Raw genomic sequence first — 27,592 nt, forward strand, 5'->3', positions numbered from 1 at the left:
TAGTCCTGATGGACCTCATCCTCCTGCCAGATGTAAGGGTTTCCTTCAAACAGGTTTTGTCCGGGGTGAGAGGGGTCGGCTACAATCGCTTCAGGGTCCTGGAAGTGAACAAGTCCTGCAGGGACGGCAGATTGCAGCCGATCACCCTCTCTGCAGAGCGGAGGACACGCTGCAGCCTGCTCTTGTCCTTGGCTGTGGCTGCAGCGTACCAGACGGTGATGGAGGAGCAGAGGATGGACTCCATGATGGCTGTGTAGAAGTGCACCATCATCGTCTTTGGCAGGTTGAATTTCTTCAGCTGCTTCAGGAAGAACAACCTCTGCTGAGCCTTCTTGGTGATGGAGCTGATGTTCTGCTCCCACTTGAGGTCCTGGGTGATGATGGAGCCCGGGAAACGGAAGGAGTCCACAATAGTGACGGGGGAGTCACACAGGGTGATGGGGGAGGGTGGGGCTCTGTTCCTCCGGAAATCCACAACCATCTCCACTGTCTTTAGAGCGTTGAGCTCCAGGTTGTTCTGGCTGCACCACGACACCAGATGGTCAGACTCCCTCCTGTAGGCGGACTCATCCCAACCAGAGATCAGTCCAATGAGGGTGGTGTCATCCGCAAACTGCAGGAGCTTGACGGACTGGTGACTGGAGGTGCAGCTGTTGGTGTACAGGGAGAAGAGCAGAGGGGAAAGAACGCAGCCTTGGGGGGAACCGGTGCTGATGGTCCGAGAGACTGAGGCATGTTTCCCCAGCTTCACGCGCTGCTTCCTGTCAGACAGGAAGTCTGTGATCTACTTGCAGGTGGAGTCGGGAGAGTTTGTCCTGCAGAAGAGACGGGATGATCGTGTTGAAAGCAGAGCTGAGGTCCACCAACAGGATCGTGGTGTAGGTTCCTGGGGAGTCCAGATACTGGAGGATGTAGTGGACGGCCACGTTGACACCATCGCCTACAGACCTGTTGGCTCTGTAGGCGAACTGCAGGGGGTCCAGGAGGGTCTTCAGGTGGAACAGGACTGGCCGTTCAAAAGACCATGACTACAGAGGTCAGGGCTACAGGCCTGTAGTCATTGAGTCCTGTGCTCCTGGGCTTCTTGGGAAGAGGGATGATGGTGGAGGCCTTGAAGCAGGCTGGTACGTGGCATGTCTCCAGGGAGGATGTCTGAACATCAGGGACAGCTGAGCAGCACAATGCACAATTGTGACGAGTTTTCATTAATATCATGCAGATACACTACTTTAGTCTTTTTTAGTGACTACATTATTTTTTATTTTTCCTTTTTAGTTAACGTCCTGCATTTGACTACATAAAGTGAAGGAATGTTAAGCGTGTTTAGTGACATTTTAGCGCTTTTCAACAAATCATTCAACCAAAACAAGGGTAAAAAAGAAAAAACAAATATACCAATGTTTAATGTACAGAATGCATGGCCGCTTTGGTTGCACATTATGTTTAAGCCTTTGCCACCACCTGCTGGTTCAGTGACCTCATTGAAAAAATAAATCACTGCCAATAAACTGCATTAATAATTTCTCTTTTTTCACATTAATAACCGTCATTTTTGTAAAAGGCGTGATAGAAGAAATAGAATAAGGGAGAACTGCACACATGTATATAATTGTATATTAATAAATAATGGTACTAAAAGCAATACAATATTATACATAATGAGCCTGTTTTGTAAATGTTTATTTTTCCTTTAGTCATATTTCAAAATGAATAAAGGCTGATCTTGTTTTCAGTCATGCAGGTCTGCAACCATTCAGCATACAGCCTGCTTGTCTCTCAACTCCCCCCACCCTCCCCTCCCATAGTTTCTACAAGCCCATTTTCCAAATCAAGAAGTCGCCATGGTGCAAACTAATCAAGTGTTATTTTAAAGCCTTCAACAATGTCTTCAAGGAAGGAAGATGGTAAACAGACGCGACCACGACGTCGTTGCCGTACGCTTGAAAGCACCACAGCTATTCTCTCTAACTATTAAGTGCAAGTTTGCAAATCCCGCCAAGCACACTCTCATGTGGAAAATGCTTTGAGGTTTTGATTACATCTACTAACACTGCATTCCTCGGCGAGATACGAACCAAGCTCTTCATCTGGGATCTACTTCCTTCACGGCCGTCACAGGGATTTGAGATCCACGGGCCACCTCCCGCTGGGGGTCAAACCCAAAGTACTTTGGTGTCTTTGTCCCGTCATTTTACATGTGAGATATCTTTTTATCTTTTTTTAGCGCACTGTTTCACACCACTATCCTTTTCAACATGCACACACAAGCGTTGAGTAAATTGTGTTACTACACTGCAGACCACTTTTCATTCAACACTCATCCCACAAGTCTGGCTCTGGGTCTGGGTATGTGTTACACAGCAGCCTCTCTTCCCAGCATCCGGGAAAGCGGAAGTGATTGGCGCATGCAGTGCATGTGGGTGGAAGGGGAGAAAGCACATTGCTAATGTCCCGACCTGCTAACCTGCTCATGACGTGATGCATCATCAGGCTCCTATTTTTGTGCTTCTCTTGAGGATCTACATAGAAGTCAAACAATGGGGGCCGGGGGGGAGGGGCTGTTGAATGGTCATGTGACAGGACGGTGTGGCGTCCCCCAAGTGACGTTACCACCGTGTCTGGCAGCAGTCATTGACTCGTGAGCCCTCTCTGAGCCCACTGGTCTGGCTCACAAAGCAGGGAAAGCCAGGGCCGTCCATTCCCACTGGTCAGCAGATGGGTGTGAGGGAGGGATTAGCCTGTGTGTGTGTGTGTGTGTGTGTGTGTGTGTATGTGTGTGTATATCCACCTGCGTCTCTGGATGTATTGTGTAGTATGGTTTTAAACCACAGATACATTTCCAAGACAAAGGAAGTATTTGAGACTTACCGCTCATTGAGGTCACTGAACTTGGCCAGGTTGTTAATTCATCTGAGCTGAGTGAGCTGCCTGAACTTGGAATGTGTGCAGATGGAGGAATGCAGCGATCTCTTAAAGGGAGAGGAAATGTTGTCAAAGCAGCATCACTGCTTTGCTTGCTTAAGCGGGTTGCACCTACACAAAGCAGCAGATGGACCTCTTCCCAGAAACGAACTGCGTCACCGCACCCCACAGTCGCTTGTTACTGTTCACTTTGAATTCGGAAGGTGCTCCGCCTCACCAAATGACTCGCAAACGTGTCTGCACAAACAGAGGAATGGGGGTGGGGTGTGCGTGTGTGTGTGTGTGTGTGTGTGGGAGAGGGGAGAGGACGGTTGACTTGATTGAACTGAATATGTATGTAATATGAGTATGTTTTCATCTGCTCACCACCATCCGAGTAATGTTTTCATCCCCACTACCATCCGAGTAATGTTTTCATCCCCACTACCATCCGAGTAATGTTTTCATCCCCACTACCATCCGAGTAATGTTTTCATCCCCACTACCATCCGAGTATTGGTGTCTTGAAGACTGACTTGAAGATTGAGACCACAAACTCATGTAGCAAGCAATCCAATCTAACTTTTCTTTCTGTAACGCCTCATGCCCAAAAAGCACAGAACCCACATTTCCCATAATGCGGCCAAAAGCATCTCTCCGTTTGACCCCCCATCTCTCACAATTCCCCACCCTCAGCACACAATACAGGCTTCTGTTATCCAGCTCCGATGATGTCATCGAGGTCAGACTTGTCACATCCTCCGGAGCCAGAGGACTTCTCAACCCCCGCACTGCCTTCATGTAGTGTCCCTCTGATGGAACATCGACTTTGATCTAACAACATGACAGGAGGAGCTATAAGTAAATGATTTAAAGGGCTCAGCTGAGACGCCTCTCATGTCGATTTCTTCTATTTGCATGTTTTGAACATGTTTTTTTCTTCTTATGCCTCCACATCTTATAGACTAGTCTGTCTGAGGCTGCTCTTCAGCCTGATCCCATCCGGATATTTCCCGACTTCAGTCACAGACACACCCTTCGGCCACACCTGCGGGGTCAAAGTTTGGATCGCGTCAGGTGAGAGCGCAGCGCGCGTGTCCTTATTTAGAGAAGGCGTCCGGCGCGTCACCGCTCGCTGACTCGCTGCGCGGCCACGACTCTTGACAAGTGCGTGCGGCTTCGTTCAATCGCCTCACACTTAATGGCATAGAAGACCGCGATGGAGCTCTGCTGGGGACGCGCCGTCTTCACTGTGATGGTCATCAGTAAGTACTTTTACACTTTTATTTATTTTGGTTTAATGCGATCATCTCAGCATGAACTGCTTTTCTTTGGAGCTGTATTTCCCAACGTGAAGCCAGACGCGTAATCCCAAGTGAACCACGTGCATCGTGGGTAGCCGGTTTATAGTGAGAGAGAAGTCAGACATGCGGTGGTCCGCGCAGGGTCCTGGGCGTGCACGCGACGGTCTCCCCAGTCCAGATCCCTTCCACATTCCTCTACCTGCCGATTGAGGTGTGTGTGTGTGTGTGTGTGCCCGCGCGCGCGCGTGCGTGCAGGGGGGGGGGGGGGGGGGGGGGGTCTGATAGGAGAGCGCTGCCTGTCCGGGCTTGTGGGACTCACTCAGTCATACACATGACCCGAGGGGGGTTATTTTGAATGTGGACTTTGTTTATGGGGAAACAATACAATAGTTCCAGTGCTGGGGAGCACAGAGTGTTCGACTTAGTCCACATCAAAGTCAACAGCCACAAAGAAATATTGACTCAATTGGTTCACTTGGAATTATGCATTTGGCTTTAGAAGGGAAATACAGCTCCAAAGAAAAGCAGCTTGACACAGACTGCCAGTCACAGACTGCCAGTCACAGACTGCCTGGCCTTTCATGCCTTCCGTGAGTCAAGTTCAGTCTAGTGTTTATATTTTTAACTAGATGATTCAGGTACTTATAGCACTTACTTCACCCAAAAGGAGGAAGTCAGTGGGTAGCGGATGTTGCTGTAACTTAGAACATGAACCCCCCCCATAAACAACCAGTCCTGATAACAGTTGACTTTGAACTTTTAGATACAGAGGCCTAAAAAGATGTATTTCTATGTGTTTTCTGTAGCTGATAGTTGATGTTGATCAGTGCCACTGTCATGTCCCCACCTCCCCCCATCTTTCTCCTCCACCAGCTCAAAGAATCCTTCCCTCGCTGTCCTTCAACGTCGGTACTGCAGGTTCCAAGATCTTCAGCGGGCCGGCTGATGAGGAGTTTGGCTACACGATCAAACAAGCGTCAAACCACGAAGGCAAATGGTAACGATTGATGTGATTGGTTCTCTCGAGACCACCGCGCCTTTTCTATTCCCATCACAAACACGTGTCTTGTGGTCCAGTTAATCATTAGTTTAGTCAATATTTCTTCGAGGAACAAGCGATGGAAGCAGGGAACATAAGGACATCCGCAGGGTGTGTGAATATCACCCAGAGAGGAGGTAAAGCAATTTTGAGCAATGGAGATTCTGATACACGTTCAGTGGGCCAACCCTTGGATGCAAGCCGCCACAGGTATCCATCTCGGTCCATGCTGACATAAACTGTTGACTGTTTGACAATAAAAAACACAATGGCTGTTTCTAAGCAGTTGAGCTGCTTTGGGCATAATGAGACATCTTAGCATTAGCATTCACAGAATACTGCAGAGACTGACTGAGTACAGCCTCACACAGATGCTAAGTCTCCCCATAGTCCTCCGTCTCCTTTCTGTTGCAAGACTATGAGAAAATGTAATGTATCACTTATAGCAGTTGATTAGTTATATTTATTAATTCATGAGAAATATAAATCCTGCATATTTACTCTTAATATAATCTGTGCAATGCAAAGAACCATTTCATTTTATGTCATATTTTAGAAATGGTTGGTGCTCACGTTGATTACTTACATATTATACTTGTTAGTTTGCACTATCCACTCTGTTGCTGCCCGTTGTTCTGCTGTGGGATTTATAAAAGGATTGTTTTAGATACAGCACAACCACTACTAGATATCAGTTTACTGCGAGCAGCACTGATAAGTTGTTGCGCTGCTGAATCATAAAAGAAAGATTCCACGCCCTGCAAAATTGTAGACATGTAGTTGCTTGATTTTGTCTGAGATGCAACAATCTGCGCACGCGTCACACACAATTGTTGCCCCAGCTGTAACATCAGTTATTAACTCCTCCTTATCTACAAGAATTGTCCCGTCTTGCCTTAAGCATAGCACAGCCTGTACTATCGGCCCATATCAAACTTGCCTTTTACGTCCAAAATCCTAATCCTCCAAAAACTCAGTGAGGTTTTCACAGTAACTAGGCTCTTGGACTGTGTCCATACAATCAGCGACTGGACAGCAGAAAACAGCTTACAACTGAACAACGCTGAGACAGTTGACGGCAGTTTTAGTCAGAGGTTTTAATCATCACTTCATGAGTTTGTCCTCATGATCAAGCAGAGTATTGGTCCACTCCTCCGATTTTCTTTAATCGATCCATGTCATTTGACCCCCATATTAAGCAGCTATCTGGATCAAATCTGTGGTATCAGTTTCTGAATGTGAGATGATCCTTCAGGCAGTCATCTGGTCAGGCATCGATTACTGTAATTCCCTTTTCTCATTACTTGTAGTGTTGCTGCTCTTAACCGTTTGCAGGTCATTCAAACCGCTGCAGCCAGATTACTCAAATGGACGAACCGTCTCGCATTCCGCGGTCTCTCCGTGTGGCTTTTTTAGATACACTTCAGAACTGTCATCCTCACTTACAGAGCGCTCCACGGTCAGGCCCCTACATATGTGACTGTAACATATGTAGCTGTAACATATGTAGCTGTAACATATGTAATTGTCCTGTTCCTGCTTTTAAACACTGTTTTACTTTGGGTATTCTCTCGCGTGTGGCCCTTTGGTCATATTGTGTTCCTCTTTATGTTGAATTCTTGCCCCGTAAAGCACTTTGTGATCCTTACTTACAAACCCGCCGCGCTTGAAGTCACGTACATTTTGCCACCGCAAAGTTGCGACATTAACAGTAAGCGAGCGTCGCAGTGACGTGTGGATGTTGTGCTCTGTGAGTCACAGTCTGCCTGTCTGATGGCGATCTCAGACTGAAGTGACTACAGCGTCGTGAAGGAGTGTAGAAGTATTAGGTCATTGTTATGGCTTTATTAGGTAGTGCACAGATTTACTGGTGGATGAATAACGTGTTGATATGTGTGAACTTGTAGAAACCTGTTTGCTGTTTCTTAAAACATTAACAGAATTACAAGGCAGAACACGTTTACTGTTACTATGTGACACTGTGATGTTTAGGATAGTTTTGCATCGCTTTGGTGCTACAATTGGCCTATAACAGTGAGGTGTCAGCAGATATATATTGGACATGTGTGTGTGATATGGATGAGTGCCGTGCGCACAGGAACCTTCAGAAATGACTCTCGGGAAACAAATTAAGGCTGTCGTGTTTTTTTCCAGGCTCCTGGTCAGCGCCCCGTGGAGTGGTTTCAGTCAAAACAGGAAGGGGGATGTTTACAAGTGTCAAGTCTCAGGCTCCAGAAACAGCTGTGATAAACTCAATCTCCAAGGTACGCACTGGTGTTCCGTTGTTTGACCTCTAACCTCTCCTACCAAACCATTCACTTGAAAGGCCTAAACAGAGCAGTCCAGGAGGTCTCCAGACATTTGGCCTTCTCCTTGTTTTGCAGCAAAGTCTGTAATTCATACTCACTATGAGGTCATAGTAATAAAATTAATTCTAGATTTAACAATCTCAACTTTAACGTGTGAACTATTTGATTGCGACCTCATTCACAGATTCTGTGAGTATGCCCGATGTTAAAAACGTCAACGACGACATGTGCCTGGGTTTGACTCTCACCAGGATGCCTGCTGACAATAGTTTGATGGTACGTGTGTTCAGACCACGTTTGATCTCTTCTTTTCTTACAAATCCAGTTCTTGTCTTTTTGTTTGGCAATTTACCGCGATACCGGCTTTGATGGGAGGCCTTTAAAAGTCTCCTCCCCTGTGTTACAGATGTGTGGTCCTCTGTGGGGACAACGCTGTGGAGATCAGATCTTCTATCCAGGAATATGCGCCAAAATGAACAGCCTCTTTCAACCTCAAGCCGCCTTCTCTCCAGCTATCCAGTGTAAGATCTGACCTATATAAAAAATATATGTGTACAAGATGATGGATATGTTGATCTTTGTTTGGAACATGTTTTCAAGACAGTTAATATCAGATGATGTATTCATCACATATACTTAAGAGTATGCTTGCACATGTTCAAAAGACATGGCCAAGATTTAAATATCCTTTTCATTTTAAGTTGCTACTTATCTGCTGGATTTGATTTGGTATGACATTGCTTATCAATGCCTTTCATTATGTTCTCTCAATTCTTGTCAAATGTAATTTTAACAAATGAAAAAAGGGCAATTAACAGATAACTGATATATTTGTACCTAATTTAGGGGTACGCAAAAAGATAAGAATGTATTTCTATGCTTCATGGAAGATGGTCTTTATCCTCCCCGCCGCTGAAACGTGTCCTTCTGTGTCTCTCTAGCATGCGGAGGGCCGATGGACATCGTGATCGTTCTGGACGGCTCCAACAGCATTTACCCCTGGGCTCCAATAAACGAGTTCCTCCGGAAATTGATACCTTCCCTCGACATCGGTCCCAGAAACACGCAGGTAACGTTTCCTCGAGCAGATGTCATGCGGGCCGTGATCTTGTGGTCTTTATACTTCTCTCTGCTTTATCACGCCAGGTCAGCGTCATTCAGTACGGAGTTAATCCCAAGTTCGAACTCAAACTCAATCAGTATAAAACCAAAGATGAGGTAATGACGGCTGCGTCCAAAATCACACAAGTGTACGGTACTTCTACCAACACCTTCCGTGCCATCAAATTTGCCAGGTTGGTGCAGCACTAAAACTGCCGTCAACGCGTAACTGTTTATTTGTTTACCTATGTGTTTCTCCTTCCTTCTGTCTGATCCGTCTTGCTATTACCTGTTCATGACGAATAATCATTTTGATGCTGCTCTAGGATTTTATTTGAAAAAAAATCTTCTTGTTGGCAAACAAGGATTTCTTAAATTATAAATCCCCAAACGGTAACTCAAAACTGCCATATGTTCTTTATGTCTTCAGTCTGTCGGGTTTCAGCGAAAGCAACGGCGGTCGACCAGGCGCCGCCAAGGTGATGGTGGTGGTCACCGACGGGGAGTCTCACGACGTGGCTTTGAGAGAAAATGTCCTCGCCGACTGCGAAAAGCAAGGCATCACCCGCTTCGGTATCGCTGTAAGTGATGGTCTGCCACTTACTAGCAAAGTATATATTCATAAATAAAAAAATACAGCCCTATACTGCGTTTTATTGCACGACAGTATAAAAGCAACATTACATTTACAGGTTGCGGTAAAATACAAGAAATAATTTTTATGTCAAAAGATTTGCATGCATTTCTGATTTGATGTTGATGCGCCAAGGTCTTTACATTTTGCAACCCTGTTTTTTCCTCCATAGCTCCTGGGTTATTACACCAGAAACAACATCAACACAGACAACCTGATCGAAGAAATCAAGTCCATCGCCAGCGTACCCAAAGAGAAGTACTTCTTCAATGTGTCGGAGGAGGCGGCGCTCTCCACCATCGCCGGAACATTGGGAAGCCGCATCTTCAACATAGAAGGTGCATGATGTAAACGCCCCCTGTCCCGGTGTTGCAGGCGCTGCATGCGTATCCTACTTTACGCTGCATGCTCATGTAAACGCTCTATCCAAAGATACTCATCCAAATGTCTCGCAGCCGGTGATTCCCAGGGAGATCAAATATGGTTTCCTTTTCAGCAAATCCACATCATGCACTTGCATCATGTCTTGTTCTGGATCCGCCAAACGGCTTTTTATATTTTATTTTTTTTGTTTATTTCCAGGCTCAAGAGTCAATATAAAATGACAGCGAAAGAAAAGAAAAAACTCAATGTTGTACAAAGCATCAAGGCGGCCGTATTGTCAGCAATAATAAAAAAGGTCAAACTCATTACAGGCTCATAACAAACAGGGAGGGACAGGGACGTCTGACGTCCAGTGGTCCGCTTTTTAAATTATCTTCGGTATTTCCGAGTCGAGATTAATCAAATTTATAGGGAGATAAAATACATTCCGGGTGGTATTCCGTAGTTCTCGTGATTAGTGACGATTGAAAAGCTGAGAGTTCTCTCTTTAATAAGAACTAGTGTTGCCAACTCCTCAACGAGGAAAGATGCTGCAGAATCAGCGGCGGCTTTGCTCATGTCTCCTCTGCGCTCTGACTGCAGCTGGACTGCTGCAGGCCGCGAGGTTTCTGTGAGACTCGCTGAGGACAGTAACTGCCAAACAATACGTGCTTTCACGTCAGACACCACAAAACGTCTCCAATCGTCTCCAATGTCGCTGGACGCTTTTGACAAGAAGTCTCCATGAGGGTTTGGAAAGACAATTTACCAAACAACGAAGGAGCCTCCGCATGCGCATATCTTATCTCATAATTTCGACTTTCTTTGAAGTCTGGTGTTGACACGATTCTCTTCCCCCACAAGGCACTGGGAAAGGGGGCAACAACTTTGAGATGGAGATGTCCCAGGTCGGATTCAGCGCTCATTACTCTAGCACAGAGGTACAGAGCCTCCAAATTATTTGTTTGTGTTAAGACTTAAAAGTGCAAAATTACTGCAGCAGAAAAGGTAACGGTGGTTTGTCGCTTGTGGCAGCGTGAACGGTGATAAAAGAAGTCCAGTGTGAACGCTTGTCAGAGGCCAAGGCATGAGCGTAAATGATTGCAGAGAAGAGTGCTGATGGTTTTTGCTACATTTTGCAATAATACTGATTAAATAGACTTAAGTAACCCTCATTTACGTTAATGTGGCCAAATTAGAATATAGCAACAACAACCCCTTTTCACCACAGACATTCTCTCTGAAAGAAAAGAGGAAGCCAAGATGTGTTTTAAAATAAATATTTAACCCTAACCGAAAACTTAAGGAAATGCTTTTTTCATTGTATTTTTCATTATCTGCTTGTTTTTACTGAGGCAAACTCAGTGGAGTAATTCCGTCTGATACATTTAAGACCTTTGATACTAGGAAAAATAAACCACCCCAAGCAAAAATGTGGATGCTGTGACCCACGGTGTTGTTTGTATGTTGACTGGTCTTTGACCTGTGCGTTTAAGGGTGTGACGATCCTGGGTGCACCGGGGGCCTACGCCTGGAGCGGGACTGTTGTCCATCAAAAGGGGTCAAAAGCGGATGTTCTCCCCTTCTCTTCCTTTGAGAGAACACTTCAAGACAAGAACCACAGCTCACTCCTGGGTAGGCATTTACTGATGTCCTCTGCGCTTAAGTTTTGATCATGTTTCTTAAAAATTTTTGGCACGGAACCGTGTCGGATTGGGAGTGAGGGGGCATTTTCTCAAAGGGGGGGTCCGATCTCAAAAAACTACACTCTTTAATTCTGTGGTGTTCTTGAGATATTTCTGAGAAGAAAATTATGGAAAATGTTATTACCATCTGTGCTGGGTATTCTTTTGGAACGTTCAGTGGTACACAGTACACACACACATATGTATAATACATTACCATTGCAGTACATGTTACAATGTACATTAAAAGTCCTGCATTCCAAGCAAAAGTAGGCAGAAATACATAAGTTGGAAAATGTCAGAAAGTATCACAAGTAATAATTACTCAGTGGAGGCTGTCAGTGGGTAATTTTTATTATTCATTGAACTACGAGCAGTATTTTAATGTTTTAGCTTGCAGAGCAAAGTATACACTTATTTTAGTAAAGTAGTTATAAATAATAGTGCATTTTTATTAAATAAAGTGATCAAATACTTTAGTAAATACTGTAGCACACAATTTTTTTGAAATAGCATTTCAGCTGTATTCAGGTGTACATTTACAGGCCTTGATTTGCAAAGTAACTAGTAATTATATGTCCCCAAACAAAGTATGGTAAGTAGATGGAGAAAGAACAGAATACATAGTAGTACAGTATTTGAGCAAATGTATTTAGTTACATTTGCCACTGTTTAAGTAGTTGTCCAGGGTTTCGATGTTGGCTAGTTAAATTGTTATTTCCGGTAATTTCCAGGTTATTCGGTCACCACACTGAGTGACGGGTCCACGGAATACTTTGTGGCTGGTGCACCTCGCTCCAACCACTCGGGACAAGTTATCGTCTACACTGTGATCGGCAAGAATCAAACTGCTATCATCGATTCAGAGCGAGGGAAACAGGTACCGATAATAGAAGGATGTGGTATTCACATTTTGTCCCCTGGGTGCCAACTGTGTACATGCAGAAACTAATGAGATGCCACTGGTTGTCCTAGATTGGGTCATACTTTGGTAGCGTCTTGTGCCCCCTGGATGTGGACAGAGACTCGGTGACGGATCTTCTGCTGGTTGGTGCCCCCATGTACATGAGCGATGAGAAAAGAGAGGAAGGCAGGGTTTACCTTTTCTCCGTCACCAAGGTAAAAAAAAGGGGCAACATGTCAGTTGGTTGGGTACACGGTGGGCATTTGCAGCTTTCTCAATGGGATGTCACAGCTAGCTCAACTAGCCGTCCCCTTTAATGTCAGGGCCTAGACACTGTGGGCAGAGGTGGAAGTGATAACAATGTTTGAGTAGAAGTGGTGTTGTAGATCTTCCGGGGTAAGGGAGGAACCTCAGGAAAGGAGATGCACTAAATACAGGACGGTTAGGGCGGTTAAGAGGAATGATAAATCCAATGGTGATGTCGGTAGGCCTTACTGCGTTAGCTGAGAATTCCGGCAACTGGAGCAAGACTGGAGGAGACAAAGGCAAACTGTCACACTGAGGAAAAAGGGGTTCTCTCTGAAGAGCTAAGTGGGAGCCGTATTGCCACTCAGGAAGTGAGATAATCTGGCGAAGATTGGAGCTCCTGCAGATCCTTAAAAAGGGTGTTCTGACGGGGGTAGATGAAGAACAGGTGTGATGGCAGGAGTGATCCAGCCTCCGCCCCAGACTCTCAGGAAACCTGCCCCGCCCTCACCTAAGGCTCACAAACCAGACAGCAACAGCCAAGCATGATGGTGACATGTGAAAGGAACCGTAGCACCATATACGTCATATTCTGCGTCTTAATGATCTTAAGGGTATACTGAACGAGCAAGGATTCCTCAGTGGTCCGCCCTCGACTGAGGATGCACGCTTTGGGATGGCTATCTCTGCTGTTCCTGACCTGGACCTCGATGGTTACAACGACGTTGTGGTTGGAGCTCCACTGGAGGACAAAGGGAAAGGTGTCATCTACATCTACAATGGAGAGAACAAAGCTTTAAACAAACAGTTCTCACAGGTAAGGAGAAACATTGGTCTCTGACTGACAGAGAAGGCTCTTTCTTTTGGCGTTTTTTTATTTTCCACTAAATACTCTGTCTCACTAGATGAATATATAATCTGTTCCAGAAAATCCTTGGCTCCAAACTGGATCCTCAGTTGCAGTATTTTGGAAGGTCCATAGATAGCTTCGCAGACCTGAATGACGATACGCTCCCTGACATCTCCATTGGCGCCTATGGCAAAGTGGTGCAGCTCTGGTGAGTTTGGCCACCTGTAATAAACTGTGAGAGATTATAAATTGGGCGAATAATGTTGCGTTATAGTATAGAATCAGCAATGTTGTTGATCATTGAGAACTGCACTTGGATTTCAGGTCCCGAGGTGTGGCGTCCGTCTCGGCTAAAGCTTCTTTCAACCCTGATAAAATCAACATTTTGAACAAACCCTGTGACATTAAGGGACGGAAGCTCACGTGTTTCAACACCAACCTCTGTTTCCGTGCTGTATTCAGGCCTAAGAACCCTGTTGGACCAATCGGTAAATCAAATGAACACTAAATGGATTCCTGTTACTTGACAGTGCTCAATCAGGAGCTTTAATGTAGCAGCAAACAAGTCTTTGCTTTGTGATGATGCACAAGTAATGGTGTGCCGAGCCGAGAATGAGGTGGCTCCCTGTTGTGTTGAAATAGGAGCTTCAGTGTTTACGTTGCCGGCCTGGCCCGGCGTCAATGTGATCTAAATTGTAAGTGTGAGGCGAGGCTACAAGCTGGTTAGCTTAGCTTAACACAAAGGCTGAAAGCAGGCATACAATCTTGCCTAGCACCAACAAGGTAACAACAAGTAACGAGCATCTTGTCAAAAATGACTAGTTGGCAATTACTGGTAGATGTATCTGTTACTTCCGGATAGAACCAGGTATCAATTTTCTAATCTTACTCTAAGTCAAGAAAGCAGATCCGTATATTTCCCAAAACGTCAAACGGGATAATATTTGGATAATATTATTGACAAGACTATTGCACTCTTTTCAGATATATCCTACACGTTGACTCTGGACGCTGACCTGCAGGCATCACGTGTTACCTCAAGAGGACTGTTCAGTAAAAACAATGAACGTTTACTCACAGAAAAAGCTAAAATATTATCTACGCCCTTGTGTCTAGACTACCAGGTGTATGTTCAGGTAATGGCTAATTGACACATTTATGGAATAAGGCTGGCGGAGCTATTACTGTATAGTTCTAGTATTTTGAAAATGAGTCCATGCATGGTTTCTTCAACAGGAAGCGCCAGACTTTGTCAATTCCATCAGTCTGAAAGTAGAGATCGAGCAGCAGAATGCAGATGTGAACCCTGTCCTTGATACGTCTGCTCCAAGTGCCTGGGAGTTCTTTGTAAGTGACTTGTACAGTACACAATGCCTCTAAAGCTCTGTTTAATAGGTTTTGTTGTTTAGCCTTTGGGACTTCAAAAAAGTGTACAGGAAACAGACCAAGTGGCTTTAGACTTTAAATGTAGTTGTTAAGTTGTCATTCAAAATTACACAGTGTGATGATTACTGGCTTTATACAACTTTTAAAGTGATTCACTGATGTTACGCAGCGTCTTATATTAACACCCTTTGTGTTTTCCAGCAGCAACATCAAAGTTCACTAAATGCAATGAATGAATGACAGATTCCTGTTACGTGGGGTTCAGGGGGGGCGTGGGAATGAACACAGTACGGTCAAGATTAGGAATTTATACAACTTTTTGAAATGTACTATCATATTCAGTTTCTTAATACTTAAATATCTTAAACACAAGTTTGTAGTGTGAGTGGGGGAGGCTGGGACATGTGGTTGAGCCAAAGAAAGTGATGTAGTCGGCTGTCTACTTTACTCCAGAAGCAGAAAAAACAGAATGGCACAAAACAAAACACAGAGGAGACATCAACCAACAACTTGGGGTTAGGATGAATATATGGATGTACTCACCTGTAGCAATGTGTCAATCAGTGTTGAGGCTTTGAAGCGTGTGTCGAATAATCCAGAACAACTTGTTGTGCAGCTCGCATTGAGGCTTGTGTTGATGATGTGCGTAGTGACGATAAAGCCGGACGTACGTATCTCTTGGAACCTCTGAGTACTGCATTCACCAGCCTTTGGGAAGTAGCAGGAGCGTTACACATATTTGATGTCAATTTGCTGCTTTGTTGCAGGTGCCTTTCACAACAGACTGCGGCTCTGACAATGTGTGTATCAGTGATCTGGTGCTGAGTGTGAAGACGGACACGAAAGCTTCTAGGTGAGAATCACTGACATTCCACAGTGCAATATTTTACGTAGAACTTTAAGTTGCGATGTAAGTGGAGGGTAGAATTGATTTTGTGTGCGATGGAACTTGCCCGGGCCAGGCTTTGTCTTTCTTCACTATGAGTCACTTGTGAGGTGATGATAAGCAATTTTCCTTCAGGGGTGAACACAATTTTGAATCACTATCCAACTGAAAAGCCCAGCCTTCCTGCCTTCTTTCCCCGGGCGCCATCTTCTGGTTCTGCCGATTGAAGCCAATGCAACGACTGCTCGGGCTTTACATTAAAGTACCATCCTAAAACACCCGTTTTTCAAAAATAATTTCCCTGGGAGTGCACACAATTATATAAAAGATAGAATTGTGTGAAGAAATATACTTATGTAATGTTATGCCCGGATCAATCTCAACAACTACTACACAAACTTGGCTTCATTTTCTCAGTTTCATGAGTCCGTCTAGACATATAGTAGATGCTAATAGACCTGCACAAATTAGAGTTGCACAGCACCTTCATAGCCCATTACGTGCACAGGTCAGTCAAAAGAAGCGTTCAAAGTTTGAAGAGGGAGGACTAACAGAGACTTCGCTTTTAGATACATTCTCCTCTGTGTATTTAGTGGAATAGGGGATCCCATCCCTTTCACTGTTTGCAGTAATGGCAGCTCTTGTGTAACAGCTCAGTTCCCGTGCTGGTCAGCGGCAACAACCAGGAGCTGTCGTTTGAAGTGGTTGTGAAGAACAAAAAGGAGAATGCTTACAACACTCGGGTCACAGTGACCTACTCCGGGAACCTCTTCTACTCCTCCATATTTCCTCCTGTGAGTGAAAAGGAGCACCTTACACAAAATAAATGTGTGATTCTTGAACAGCTTTCCCCCATTAATTGAAACAGTTTTTCACCTATTACTAAAATAGTTTACTTACATAGTTCACTACAAAAATAGGGTTATGTGTAGGTTTTGCACTGTTCTGTGCCACTGAAGTTATTGGAATGACATTAAAAGCCTCGTTGTAATAAGTTGTTTGTGTAATATTTATGTATTATTTGGATCTATAGACGGGCGAAGTCAAATGCACCTCAACACAAACACAAACCGTCACCTGCCAAGTGGGGTACCCAGCACTGAAAACAGACCAGGAAGTAAGAGCCAGAAAAGCAACTATACACTATTTTGAACACATTTTTTGAGGTGATACATATGTGTTTAATCTTTTTTTTCTATTCCAGATGAAATTTCAGATGAATTTCGATTACAATCTTGACCAGTTAGACAACCGAGCCGAGGTGAAATTCGAGGCCAAGAGGTACACTTAAATAGTTCAAAATGTAATAAAAGATTGTAACTCTTATGGAAATGGTCGATATGTAAAAATGCTCTGTACCTTTTTATTTTTTTCGTTACAGTGATGGTAAAGAGGAGAGGCCTGCAGACAACGTGGTGGACATATCCATTCCTGTGCGATACGATGCTGGTGTTGTTCTATCAAGGTGATTATGCTTTCTGTTTAATGTTTGGTCTCATTTTCATTGCACCCTGGAACAGATGTTTGACAAAGGAAACGCACAAATGTCGTGCTCTCTTTGTCGCAGGCAGTCAAATATCAATTTCTACGTGGCGGATGCCATTGTTCCCGTGGTGACAACGGTGAAGAGTCTTGATGACATCGGCCCCGAGTTTAACTTCACAGTGAAGGTGTTGTGAATGAACCGGTTTCTAAAAAATGTCTTAGGCCTATTCCTCATTGAAATTGTGTTTGTTATAAAATGTATGAATTATAATAAATTGTATTTCAAGGTTTCAACGAGTAACTTCCCCGTCAGCCTCCTGTACTTGACCATCGCTCTGCCAGTGACCACTAAAGGTGGAAATCAGCTCCTCTATGTCACCAGTGTGGACACACAAACAGTGAGAAACCAAGAACCAGCAACTTTTGAAAGGGATTTAATACATTCATAAATGCCCCCGTGGGCAACCGGTATGTAGTGCGTGATGGGGGGTTTGTGTCATTAATTGATGGAATAAATTCTGCACCTGCAGGGAGGTGCGGTCACCTGCGACTCCAGCGGCCTAGTGGATCCTCTGAAGATCGGAGAGAAGAGCCACGAAGCGTCCTTCTCCGAGGAGAACCTCAGAGGCACGGAGAGTCTGGTCAGTCCCTTTGTGCTCTTTATACACACACGCACACTTTTTAGATCTGTGCACACAAGGACGTATAAAAACATATTTTGCAAACAAGCCATGTCATAAAATTCTTCTATATCTGCGATTTGATGCGTAATTCCGGAGCTTTATAGTTTTTATGAATACAAAAGAAATGATTGAGTTAGATTGCTGCAATAGAGAAATAATATTTATCTTCATGTTTTATGTGTTTCTATACCTCCTAAATAAAGTAAACTTGTATTTTTTAAACTAATGTCTATGGTTAAATATACATTCTTTTCTCATTTATTTGTAATAACCAAGATGCAGAGTTCTTTTGCTGACATTTATTTTTAACTACCGAGTTCATTTTGTTTGTTTATTTTTTAACCGACAGAACTGCAAGAGTGCCAAATGCAAGTACATAAAATGCATCCTCAAGGACACGGAGATTAAAAGTGACTATTTTGTGAAAGTGAAATCAAGGATCTGGAGTGGCACGTTTCTTTCGGTAAATGTATTCAATAACGCATTGTGTTTTTTACTACTAGTTGTTTTGTCTGCTTTCATTTCCATTTCTCTGGTTGCAGATATTCACGCCGTGCTTTCAATAATGCTCTCACTTCCTGTCCCGATAGGCCTCCTACCAGACCATCGAGCTGACCTCCGACGTGGACGTCGAGACCTCAAACCCCGACCTGCTGGTCATTGGCCTCAAGCGGCTTCCGGTACGACTTCGGCGCTTTGCACGGACAGGGGGAAGAAATAAGAGTGTGTGGTCTGGTGTCAGATCAGAGGTGACACACGCCGTGTCTCCTGTCCTCTTGCTGTCCAGGTGGTGGTGACCATCAGTAAACCCGGAGTGAAAGGCGACGTTCCGGTGGGAGTGATAGCGGGCAGCGTCATCGCTGGACTGCTGCTGTTGGCTCTGGCAGTCGGGCTTCTGTGGAAGGTAAGCAGTGACACCACACAGAGGAACATTAGTAGATCTCTTCCATGGTGAGCACAGCGAATAAACCTGCTTTCGAATCCTTTTCCTCTCTAGTTTGGCTTTTTCAAGAGAAAGTACCAGCAGCTCCAGACGGAGGCGGATGGAGACGCGCAGAGCCGCCCGCATGTAGACGAGGTGCTGTGATCCGAGGAGCCAACCCCCCCAGCGAGGAAGACTGGCAGCACGTCACCGGCTCTCAGAGTGCTACTGGGCCGCCGCTCAATCACTGGAGACCTTTTTCTACTGAAATGGTTCAGTTTGTGGATAACTGGTATTCAATCATTTTTATCTTTAATATTGGTCTGTCTTTTTTAAGCTTTGTGGACACTGACTTTGTAAGGAGTGTATTTTTGCCAAATGTGAATGCACAAGTCTTTTTTTGGGCCTTTGGAGAAGTTGATGTGGAGGTTTACACTGTAAAGGGATCTCATTTATACACTGCCTTTGGCTTTGTTAACATACGGGGCAACATGGTCGAGACATAACAGCTTCTAATTAGGAAAATGTAGACGGGCTGTCGCACTTGTTTGTACTGTACATACTGTAAGATAAAGTGATTAGCGTTTATGTCGGCTTTTATCTTATGGAAAGATGAGACGCCCTCAGGCCATTGGAGTGGCTACTTGGTGTTGTTGTTTTTATTGAGATATCTTGTTGTTGTTTTACCACTGTGGGTATGTATATTTCTGTAGCATATTGTGTTTTTATTATCTGCAGATTATTTTCTTAGTTAATAGTTCAACAAAACATGTTGGCTGTTTCGTGCAATTTACATTACAAAAACCTACATTTCTGCCTTGTAAGACAAAGAAAGTTTGAACAAGCAAATATTTAGGCTTTTTTTTAATTTATCAAACCCAATACAATTGTCACAATCTTTGAAGATACAATATTTCCTGTTAATAAGCTGATTGAAGACTTTGTTCCATCTTCAAAATGATTTATCACTATCAGGGCAAAGGGTTATTAACGCGCCTCGGCTCCTCGAACGTTTATGTAATGTAGTGTCTAATGTATGTATGTAAGTGTATTGGCGGAGCTTCGCCACAAGGTGGCAGCAATATACAGATGACCTGTAATTCTGTGACGATCGAACCCTCCGTAATATCAAGTAAAAACTTAAGACCCATTTGAGGTTGTGTTTATCCTGCCCCCCCTCTTTCTCACTGGAACCTCATCCCTGCAGAGAAGAACCGTTCTCGGACCCCCCTCCCATGCAGGAAACACAAGTGCTGTTCAAGTTCCCCTTTAAACTTCAAATTCATTCCCCCTTGTTTAAAACAGGCCCCTCCAGCACCCAGCAGCGTCTTTCCACAATGCACGATGGAAATATGGCCTGTCTAATATGGAGCATATTTCTGATCTGGGAAAGCCTGCATGGGCTCGACTTCATTCCATAGTTGATGAAATGTGATACAGGTGGTGAAATGACCTTTCATCTCTGGGATTTTCCCTGAAGATGATTGTCAGATTCAGCCAACCAAACTTGACCCGTGGCACAATGAGATGATTGCTCTCCCATTCCTGCAATGTTGCAATAAAAAAAAAAAGATGTCCTAGCAAATGATTTGATAATGTATTTCAATGACCTTTTAACGGGACTTTGAATGTGATCCTCAAGGGTTTCATTGTGTTCTTTTTAACTATCACTGGGGTCTTTTTCTTTTCTTTCTTTGATGAACACGCGTGTTTTCTGGAAGCTCCGACTCTAAAAAAGACTCAGATCCTGTAAATCTGAGACCGGTGTATTCATATAGCTTTCGGGTACTCGTAGTGTTCATGTTCCAAATATTCCCTCTGCTTGGTTGAGTGGAATATGAGGAGAATATGTTCCCCTCTGACAGATCATTTTATTGACTGTTAAATATGTAGTCAGCAGGAATGTGCAAAGATTCGCAACAACATAATCGAAGGAAGCCAGAGAGGACATTTACATTATTTTGAATTATAATTGTTTGTATTGTGGATGGATGCATCTCAAACAAGAGAAATGAAGAGACTGTCAAAAGAGGGTTAATAGAGCTGCATATTCTACTAGTTTGTAGATCAACCAGATACATGGTATTTGGCGTGGGGGGGGGGGGCTGTGCTGGGGGGGTTACAGTGTCTTCTTCCCGGTGTCTCATTCACGCGTTGCTCTGCGGAGCTGTGACTACAGTTCCGCAGAAGAGGTCGCGCGAGGACTTCTGACGGAGTTCAGCCTGTGCGTCAGTGAGCGGAGCCCAGTGTGAGTTTGTGGGGGGGGGCGTGTGAGTGGACGCGTGCGCGTGTGAGGGTGTGTGTGTGTGCGCGCGCGCGCGTGCGTGGCCGTGTTTCATTCAATGAAACGCAACACCCCGCTCGTCCGTCTGAAGCCTCTTCGGAAACAGGTTTGATTATATTTAAAAGCTTGACCCGGGAGAGAAACCCAAACAACTGTCTGTTCTAATATTAGCCGAGAAGCTGCGGGGCTGTTGGGAATTCTATTATTGTCTGGGCCGCGGATGTGTACCCCGAAGGCAGCTCTTAGCAAAAGATTTACACTTTTGTCTGCAGTTGGTGGAAAAGAAATATCAGTTACCAACATTTTAATTTGAAGGACTGACGGTATGTCCGGATATCTTGGCTGTCGGCCTGTAATCATACAGTGAAAAAGTCCCTGATATATGAGTGAAAATGACCTTCATCAGCACTATTATTAAATGAATAACATTATTTCGATTATTATTACTATTATTATCATTAATATTCATATTCATGAGTTTGGTATTTTACAGCTTTGAAGGCGTATGCTGCACGAGATGCACTCATATATAGATGATGAAAAACCAAAACCTACATATTGAGAAATAAAACGTTAATAATTGTATTTCCCACCGAAACACAAACCCATACCAACAGACACAGTGTGTCTGACCTGCTGCGTTTGCGCTTTTGTTTCACCGCAAAAGATGCGTAATTCGCGTGCCGCATGTTTACTACAAATTAGAGCCTTCAATATCCGCCAATATCCTCCAATTATTGTGGCAACGAGAAAGTTGCTCGTAACTATGTCACCTGATTGGGATTGAAAGAACTTTGGCAAAGAAAAAAACAGAGGAAAGAAAATCTCCCCACCCCCATGAGAAGAGGAGACCGCCCACCAGAGACGGTCAACCCGAGACCCCTTATAGATTTAAAAAGAGAGGCTGCATTCTCAGACTGACACTTATTCAACACTGCCACCTTAAGCAGATTACTTTTTTGCGCTGCCTGTTTCAAATACGTAGCTCACATCGCTTCTCCATCATGTCCAGGATGCTGAAACACCACCTTCACCCGGGTTTTTTACTCTTGTTCATATGGCTTTGTCACCTTATGGAACATCAAAAAGTGCAAGGTAAGATCTCTTCAACTGTTTTTTTTTTATTTTATTTGTACGTTTAAAAAAACGAAGGATAAACTTCCGACGTAAAACGCGTCCGAGTGTCGGAGGATACTTGCTGCAACCGGGAAACTTCTCAAAGTGACTTTCCTTATCATTCTGTCCCCTCTACCCGCTGAGGAAAAAAACTCTGCATCCGACGGTGCGTGCGCGCGTATAGCGCCCATAAAACAGGTGCCATACGGGACACTTGGAAGTGGGATTACAGGCCAGTTACGCGGCACACACTTGGAAGCGGCGCGCCGCGCTGGTGGCGGCGCGAGCTCTGCGTGTTACCCACCTGAGCCTTTTGGGATACTTTAAGAGCCGCACCGTGTCTTCAAACCCTCGAAAGAAACTTTAGAAACATCCACACGAGTTTTTAGATGGCGTTAGAAGCCTTTTCCCTCCCCCGTACAAATCCACCCGACCTGGCGTGCGTTTGCGTGCGTTGCGCAGCTTCACATCTTTAGGACACCAAATGGAGACTCTTGCGCCTATCATTTCGTTCTGGAGCTTGTGGTTCAATATATATCTAATCTTTCCTCGATGTAAGCAGTGCACCAGCTCGTGTACGCGTCCTGGCATGCGTGTACGTGTGCGCGTGTGTTTCTGCTCAGACATCCTGCTGTTGTCTGTATCGAAGGATCATTTTTGCACCACGAGAAACGGGATAAATACTGCGTTATTCTAATATTTGAATGATCTGTACCTTGGCTCGTTGCGGAGAAGGCGGCGTCTGGCGCGTATGCGTGTCTGGGATATTGTTCGGAGGCGTTGGAGACGGCAATAACAAGGAGGCTCTGGGAATAAAGGACCCCCCCCCCCCCCCCTCCGGCATAGATTATTCTCACTTTTTTGTATATTTGTGGTTGCATTGTAATGGCTGTCACTCACAGATGGGAAAGGAAAGTGTTAACTGTCTCGCAGGAAAAAAATGACAAAATAAAGCGCGAGAGGGGGGGGGGGGGGGGGGCTTTGATAAAAACGGGCTGCGTGTGTGTCTAGCCCGTCTGGCTCAGCGGTTTCAGACGTGCGTTTCTCTTTCTTCTGTTTTTTTTTTAGCCGGGAACTGCTGGCTGCAGCAGGGGAAGAACGGGAGGTGCCAGGTGCTCTACATGTCCGGGATGAGCAGGGAGGAGTGCTGTCGCAGCGGGAGGCTGGGGACATCCTGGACCGAAGAGGACGTCCCCAACAGCACGCTCTTTAGGTGGATGATCTTCAATGGCGGAGCTCCCAATTGCATACCTTGCAAAGGTGGAGGTGCACTCCTTTCCCTTCGTTATCTTCGTAACACACAACACAAGTCGTTTCGTGACACAAAATCCCCAGAGCGCCGAGCCGCGCGCTCTCCCGCGCGTGTCGCCCAACAGTCACCTAACTTTTCCTTTCTTTTGTTTTCATTTTAGAATCCTGCGATAACGTTGACTGCGGGCCCGGGAAGAGATGCAAGATGAACAGAAGGAGCAAGCCCCGCTGCGTGTGCGCACCGGACTGCACCAACATCACCTGGAAAGGACCGGTCTGCGGCTCAGACGGAAAGACCTACAAAGACGAATGCGCACTGCTCAAAGCGAAATGCAAAGGCCACCCGGACCTGGACGTGCAGTACCAGGGAAAGTGCAAGAGTAAGTGCACGCTACGTGCGATCCCGCCCCGCTCCTCGTGATTTGTGCCACGTCTAGACTTGTGGTTTGTCCCGACAGAAACGTGCCGCGACGTCTTGTGCCCCGGCAGCTCCACGTGCGTCGTGGACCAGACGAACAACGCGTACTGCGTGACGTGTAATCGGATTTGCCCCGAGGTGACGTCGCCGGAGCAGTACCTGTGCGGAAACGACGGGATCGTGTACGCCAGCGCGTGTCACCTGAGACGAGCGACCTGTCTCCTCGGCAGGTCCATCGGAGTGGCGTACGAAGGGAAATGCATCAGTAAGTCGCGGGCACGCGAGAGCGCGAGGCTGTCGGTGGCGCGCCTCCAGCCACTGACTTTGAATGTTGTTTTGAGTGCCTTTGCTTCAGCTCTGCAGTCAGTGTTTTATGCCAACATTCCATCGAGGAGGGGGGTCTAGAGAGAGAGAGAGAGAGAGAGAGTGTGTGAGTGTTTGGTAGTTTGTCTTTGCTCAAAAAATAATAGAATCATATTATTTCCTGATGTTGGCAGCACTTTCCCGTATTGGAGAGAGGGGCGTAGGGGGGGGGGGGGGGGGGGGAGTGCTGGGGCCACGGAGACAGGCTTCGAGTTCATATTTGAATGCAAACAACATTTTATAAATTGGATTCATTTTTTATTCCGACTTCAGCTGTCCAAAAAACGCATGATAATCAAAAAGACCCCCCCCCCCCCTCCTCTCTCTCTCTCTCTCTCTCTCCAGAGGCCAAGTCGTGTGAGGACATCCAGTGCAGCGCGGGCAAGAAGTGCCTGTGGGACGCGCGGATGAGCCGGGGCCGCTGCTCGATGTGCGGGGAGACTTGTCCGGAGAGCAGGACGGACGAGGCGGTGTGCGCCAGCGACAACACCACGTACCCCAGCGAGTGCGCCATGAAGCAGGCCGCTTGCTCCTTGGGGGCGCTGCTGGAGGCCAAGCACTTGGGATCTTGCAACTGTAAGTAGATGATAAAAGCAACAACAACAAAAAATGAAAGAAAATGAACACACACACACAAAAAACAGCCTTCTTCCCTCTTCGAACAAAAAGACAATATCCCATGTTACGTACCCATCACCCCCCCCCCCCCCCCCCTCTGCGTGTGTGCCCCCTCAAGAAGAGGATTTGGAAAGAGAAGAACTTGCATGATGTTGTCTTTGTCGTTGGCTTTGGCTCTTTTTTTATTTTAAAACTTTTTTTTTCATTCTTCTGAAAAAGAAAAGGACAGAAAGTTAAATTAAAAAAACATAGCTATATATCAGTAGACTCACGACTAAGAGTCCTGGTAAAAACTAACTCCACCACACAAATGAATAAAGGAGAAACGCTTGTGACCTGCAGAAGCAGGTTAGTATGCTTTTGGATGGAATCAGTGTCATCACTTTTTTAATAGGGTTTCTTTTTTTCTGATAGCGTTCATATCTTTACAGATTTTAAATCCATAGTCACATTTGCTAATCTCTTGGGTAATAGTGTATTTGTGTTTTTTGTGTTATTATTTTGATCCCTTTTCATCGCTTTCGGCTGTAATCAATCAAATTCAAACAGCACCGCCTCTCGTGACATTCACTTCACTGCCGACTTTTGAACACACTCGTACGATGTGCATAAGGTGATTGTAACCTTGGTGCCACGTTGGCGACCAAGATGATGGATTTGAACTTAAGTCAAGAGAGTAGGAGAGTGTCCCCTTGTTAGTTTTCTTCTCTTTCTCCCCGACTGAGTACTTTAATGTGACGTACCTAAGGAAAGCAACGGAATCCCAGGGACCAACTTTGTGATCGCCTCATGAGCTAAATATGAATGTGATACTTTTACATGAGCTCGTAGAACACACACCCTCCTTCTCATCTCATCCTTACAAAAAGACACTCGCCAGGTGGCGTCTCGTGGTGCGTGCTGTTTCCAGTGAATGTATTGTCTACCAGAGTATGTATCAGATATCACAAATCTATTTGGATTGATAAGGGACTGCCTGATTTTTTGTTTGTTTTTCGCATTGTCGTTTGCTGTTGCTTTTGTGATTTTTAATTTTCTTTTTTTTTGTGTCCGATGTAAATCTCTTCTGTAAAAAGAAAAGAAAATACCTCAGAACTGTGTTGCTGACCTCTGACCTGCTTGCTTAGGCCAGGCATCGACACAGAGTCCTCCCTCCCTGTACGTTTGAGCCAGACTGTAACAATCGGAGCAAAGAAATAGCAAATCCGAGAACACAACAGCACCTTTTTTTTTTCTGTGTGTCACGCTGGGTCTGCTTTCAGGGAAACATCCCCAAAACAGACTTCACCCACTGGAACCAATCCAATGCCGCCTATCCCACCTTGTGACGCCCTTGCAGCCCCCTCCCCTCCAGAGCCTCCCTTGCGCCCTTCTTTTCTATCGCCCCAATGTTTTCTCTCGTTGCAGCCCTGACTTGTTACATCATATAAGTTTTAAGATTCAGGATGCCACCGTCTTTGTTGATGCCAAGTCAAAGAGACCCTCCCTCACGCAGAACAAAAAACACACACACACAAACTCACACAAACGCATACAAAGAAACAAAGGAGGGGGGGCTGTGTGAAAAATAACGTTCAGTGATTTTCTGCGCTGTCGTGGTCCATATTCATACATCAGCTACCGTATATTCTCCCATATAGCTATTACAGAAGACCAGGAGGTGGATGAGGATGATGAGGACTCAGACTACATGGCCTATGTCCATATATCTTCTATACTGGATGGATAGGCACCCGTCACTAGGGGAACAGTCCTAGCGCAAGGAATCATGTCCGTACTGTACATTATGTGTATGCTTATTTATTTTTTAAAGAAGAAGGAAGTATACATATAGCTCAGTCTTCTAGATGTTTATTTATACTTTTTTTGTGTGTGTTTTATAATTTATACAGTTACAATGTCAGGCTTACTATCTACCATGATATATTGTTTTACCACTCATTTCCCCTGTTTGTTGTTGTCCCTTTTTACTTTCTTTTTTTTATCATGAAGAAATATATTTGTCCAAAGAGAAGCAGTGTTATTTATTTGTCATGTTACCGTGTAAGTATAAGTCCTCTATAAGCTGTAAATTGCATTCCCTGAAGCTGTAAAAAATCGGCGTATTTCTGTCAAATCTCTATCACAGATGTTTATGTCACACATACGTAAATGCATGTTTAGGCTATGTGTTTATTTATTGGGAATATATCAATCATTTTATGTACAGAAGTGTTTCTGATTTATTTACAACTCATATGAACTGACCAAAGGGTTATCTCAATGGTTTGGCATAAAACGAGCATTATAAAGATTGCAACACAGCAGTGAGGAAATGGAAGAGAAAAAAAACGAGCCATTTGTATTTCTTTTCTTATTTCTTTGGTTATTTCTCAATTTCAGCCCCTCAGATTTGTTTCCACTTGGAGACAAAAAACGTAAAACATTATTCAATAGCATTTATTTTGTCTGACCACATTAGAGCAGAGTTTTGGACAATACTTGATTATTTTGGAAACAATGTGCCATTAACATTTGTGTGCTGTCTTTTTGCCAATGTGCTCCATTTTGCTCCCACAGAGCTAAAATAGGACCGCAGTACTCTTTTGCTATATCAGATTCTGTTTCTTTTCCTCTTTTTTTTTGCAGAATGCATTTTTATTTTCAAACATCACAAGAGAAATACAAAATTCTGTTATGAAGATATAGTTTTGTATTTTTTATGTAAATGTCATATGTACATACAAAGTTTGATGGTATTTGTACAGATATGAAGAGTGAAACAATAAAAAAAAATTCCTTACACTTTTTCTGACTGTGCTGTTTAATTCCATTATGTCCAATAATATGTGCAACTATGTGTTC

At 44.5% G+C, this 27,592-nt stretch overlaps 3 protein-coding genes across 5 annotated transcripts; 2 read left to right on the forward strand and 1 right to left on the reverse strand.

Annotated features, from left to right (window-relative positions):
- Positions 1 to 17: 17 nt before the first annotated feature.
- Positions 18 to 1,507, reverse strand: LOC144386321 (uncharacterized). Its single transcript, XM_078087031.1, has one exon. The coding sequence runs from the start codon at positions 479 to 481 to the stop codon at positions 80 to 82; it is 402 nt and encodes a 133-aa protein (XP_077943157.1). The 5' UTR covers positions 482 to 1,507; the 3' UTR covers positions 18 to 79.
- Positions 1,508 to 3,640: 2,133 nt separating this feature from the next.
- Positions 3,641 to 20,283, forward strand: itga2.2 (integrin, alpha 2 (CD49B, alpha 2 subunit of VLA-2 receptor), tandem duplicate 2). Its single transcript, XM_040196378.2, has 31 exons — positions 3,641 to 3,762; positions 3,866 to 4,166; positions 5,079 to 5,202; positions 7,399 to 7,508; positions 7,738 to 7,829; positions 7,960 to 8,074; positions 8,495 to 8,622; positions 8,700 to 8,848; positions 9,085 to 9,235; positions 9,461 to 9,626; positions 10,516 to 10,592; positions 11,148 to 11,286; positions 12,071 to 12,216; positions 12,312 to 12,455; positions 13,100 to 13,303; positions 13,414 to 13,544; positions 13,661 to 13,824; positions 14,321 to 14,472; positions 14,573 to 14,683; positions 15,490 to 15,575; positions 16,261 to 16,402; positions 16,642 to 16,725; positions 16,813 to 16,889; positions 16,990 to 17,073; positions 17,176 to 17,278; positions 17,381 to 17,491; positions 17,624 to 17,734; positions 18,126 to 18,239; positions 18,367 to 18,456; positions 18,564 to 18,680; positions 18,774 to 20,283. The coding sequence occupies exons 2-31, from the start codon at positions 4,121 to 4,123 to the stop codon at positions 18,861 to 18,863; spliced, it is 3,558 nt and encodes a 1,185-aa protein (XP_040052312.2). The 5' UTR covers positions 3,641 to 3,762; positions 3,866 to 4,120; the 3' UTR covers positions 18,864 to 20,283.
- A 1,565-nt stretch (positions 20,284 to 21,848) lies between these two features.
- On the forward strand, positions 21,849 to 27,532 carry fsta (follistatin a). 3 transcript variants are annotated; one of them, XM_040195888.2, is made up of 6 exons: positions 21,849 to 22,077; positions 23,167 to 23,364; positions 23,511 to 23,729; positions 23,808 to 24,032; positions 24,476 to 24,706; positions 26,389 to 27,532. In XM_040195888.2, exons 1-6 carry the CDS (start codon positions 21,987 to 21,989, stop codon positions 26,475 to 26,477), a joined length of 1,053 nt encoding a protein of 350 aa, XP_040051822.1. In that variant the 5' UTR covers positions 21,849 to 21,986; the 3' UTR covers positions 26,478 to 27,532. The 3 variants fall into 3 exon arrangements, with proteins under 3 accessions (XP_040051822.1, XP_040051823.1, XP_077943158.1); XM_040195889.2 differs by having other exon boundaries at positions 23,167 to 23,358; XM_078087032.1 differs by lacking the exon at positions 26,389 to 27,532 and having other exon boundaries at positions 23,167 to 23,358; positions 24,476 to 25,833.
- The last annotated feature ends 60 nt before the right edge of the window (positions 27,533 to 27,592 follow it).

Source organism: Gasterosteus aculeatus, chromosome 13 (assembly GCF_964276395.1).
Source record: "Gasterosteus aculeatus chromosome 13, fGasAcu3.hap1.1, whole genome shotgun sequence".
NCBI lineage: Eukaryota > Metazoa > Chordata > Actinopteri > Perciformes > Gasterosteidae > Gasterosteus > Gasterosteus aculeatus.

Coding starts and splice junctions, on each gene's coding strand:
- LOC144386321 (XM_078087031.1), bottom strand. CDS start 481: ATGGTTGTGGATTTCCGGAGGAACAGAGCCCCACCCTCCCCCATCACC.
- itga2.2 (XM_040196378.2), top strand. CDS start 4,121: ATGGAGCTCTGCTGGGGACGCGCCGTCTTCACTGTGATGGTCATCA. Junction 8,849..9,084: donor CGTGCCATCAAATTTGCCAG/GTTGGTGCAGCA, acceptor TTATGTCTTCAG/TCTGTCGGGTTTCAGCGAAA. Junction 10,593..11,147: donor CTCATTACTCTAGCACAGAG/GTACAGAGCCTC, acceptor TGTGCGTTTAAG/GGTGTGACGATCCTGGGTGC.
- fsta (XM_040195888.2), top strand. CDS start 21,987: ATGTCCAGGATGCTGAAACACCACCTTCACCCGGGTTTTTTACTCTTG. Junction 23,365..23,510: donor CATACCTTGCAAAGGTGGAG/GTGCACTCCTTT, acceptor TTTTCATTTTAG/AATCCTGCGATAACGTTGAC. Junction 23,730..23,807: donor GTACCAGGGAAAGTGCAAGA/GTAAGTGCACGC, acceptor TTGTCCCGACAG/AAACGTGCCGCGACGTCTTG.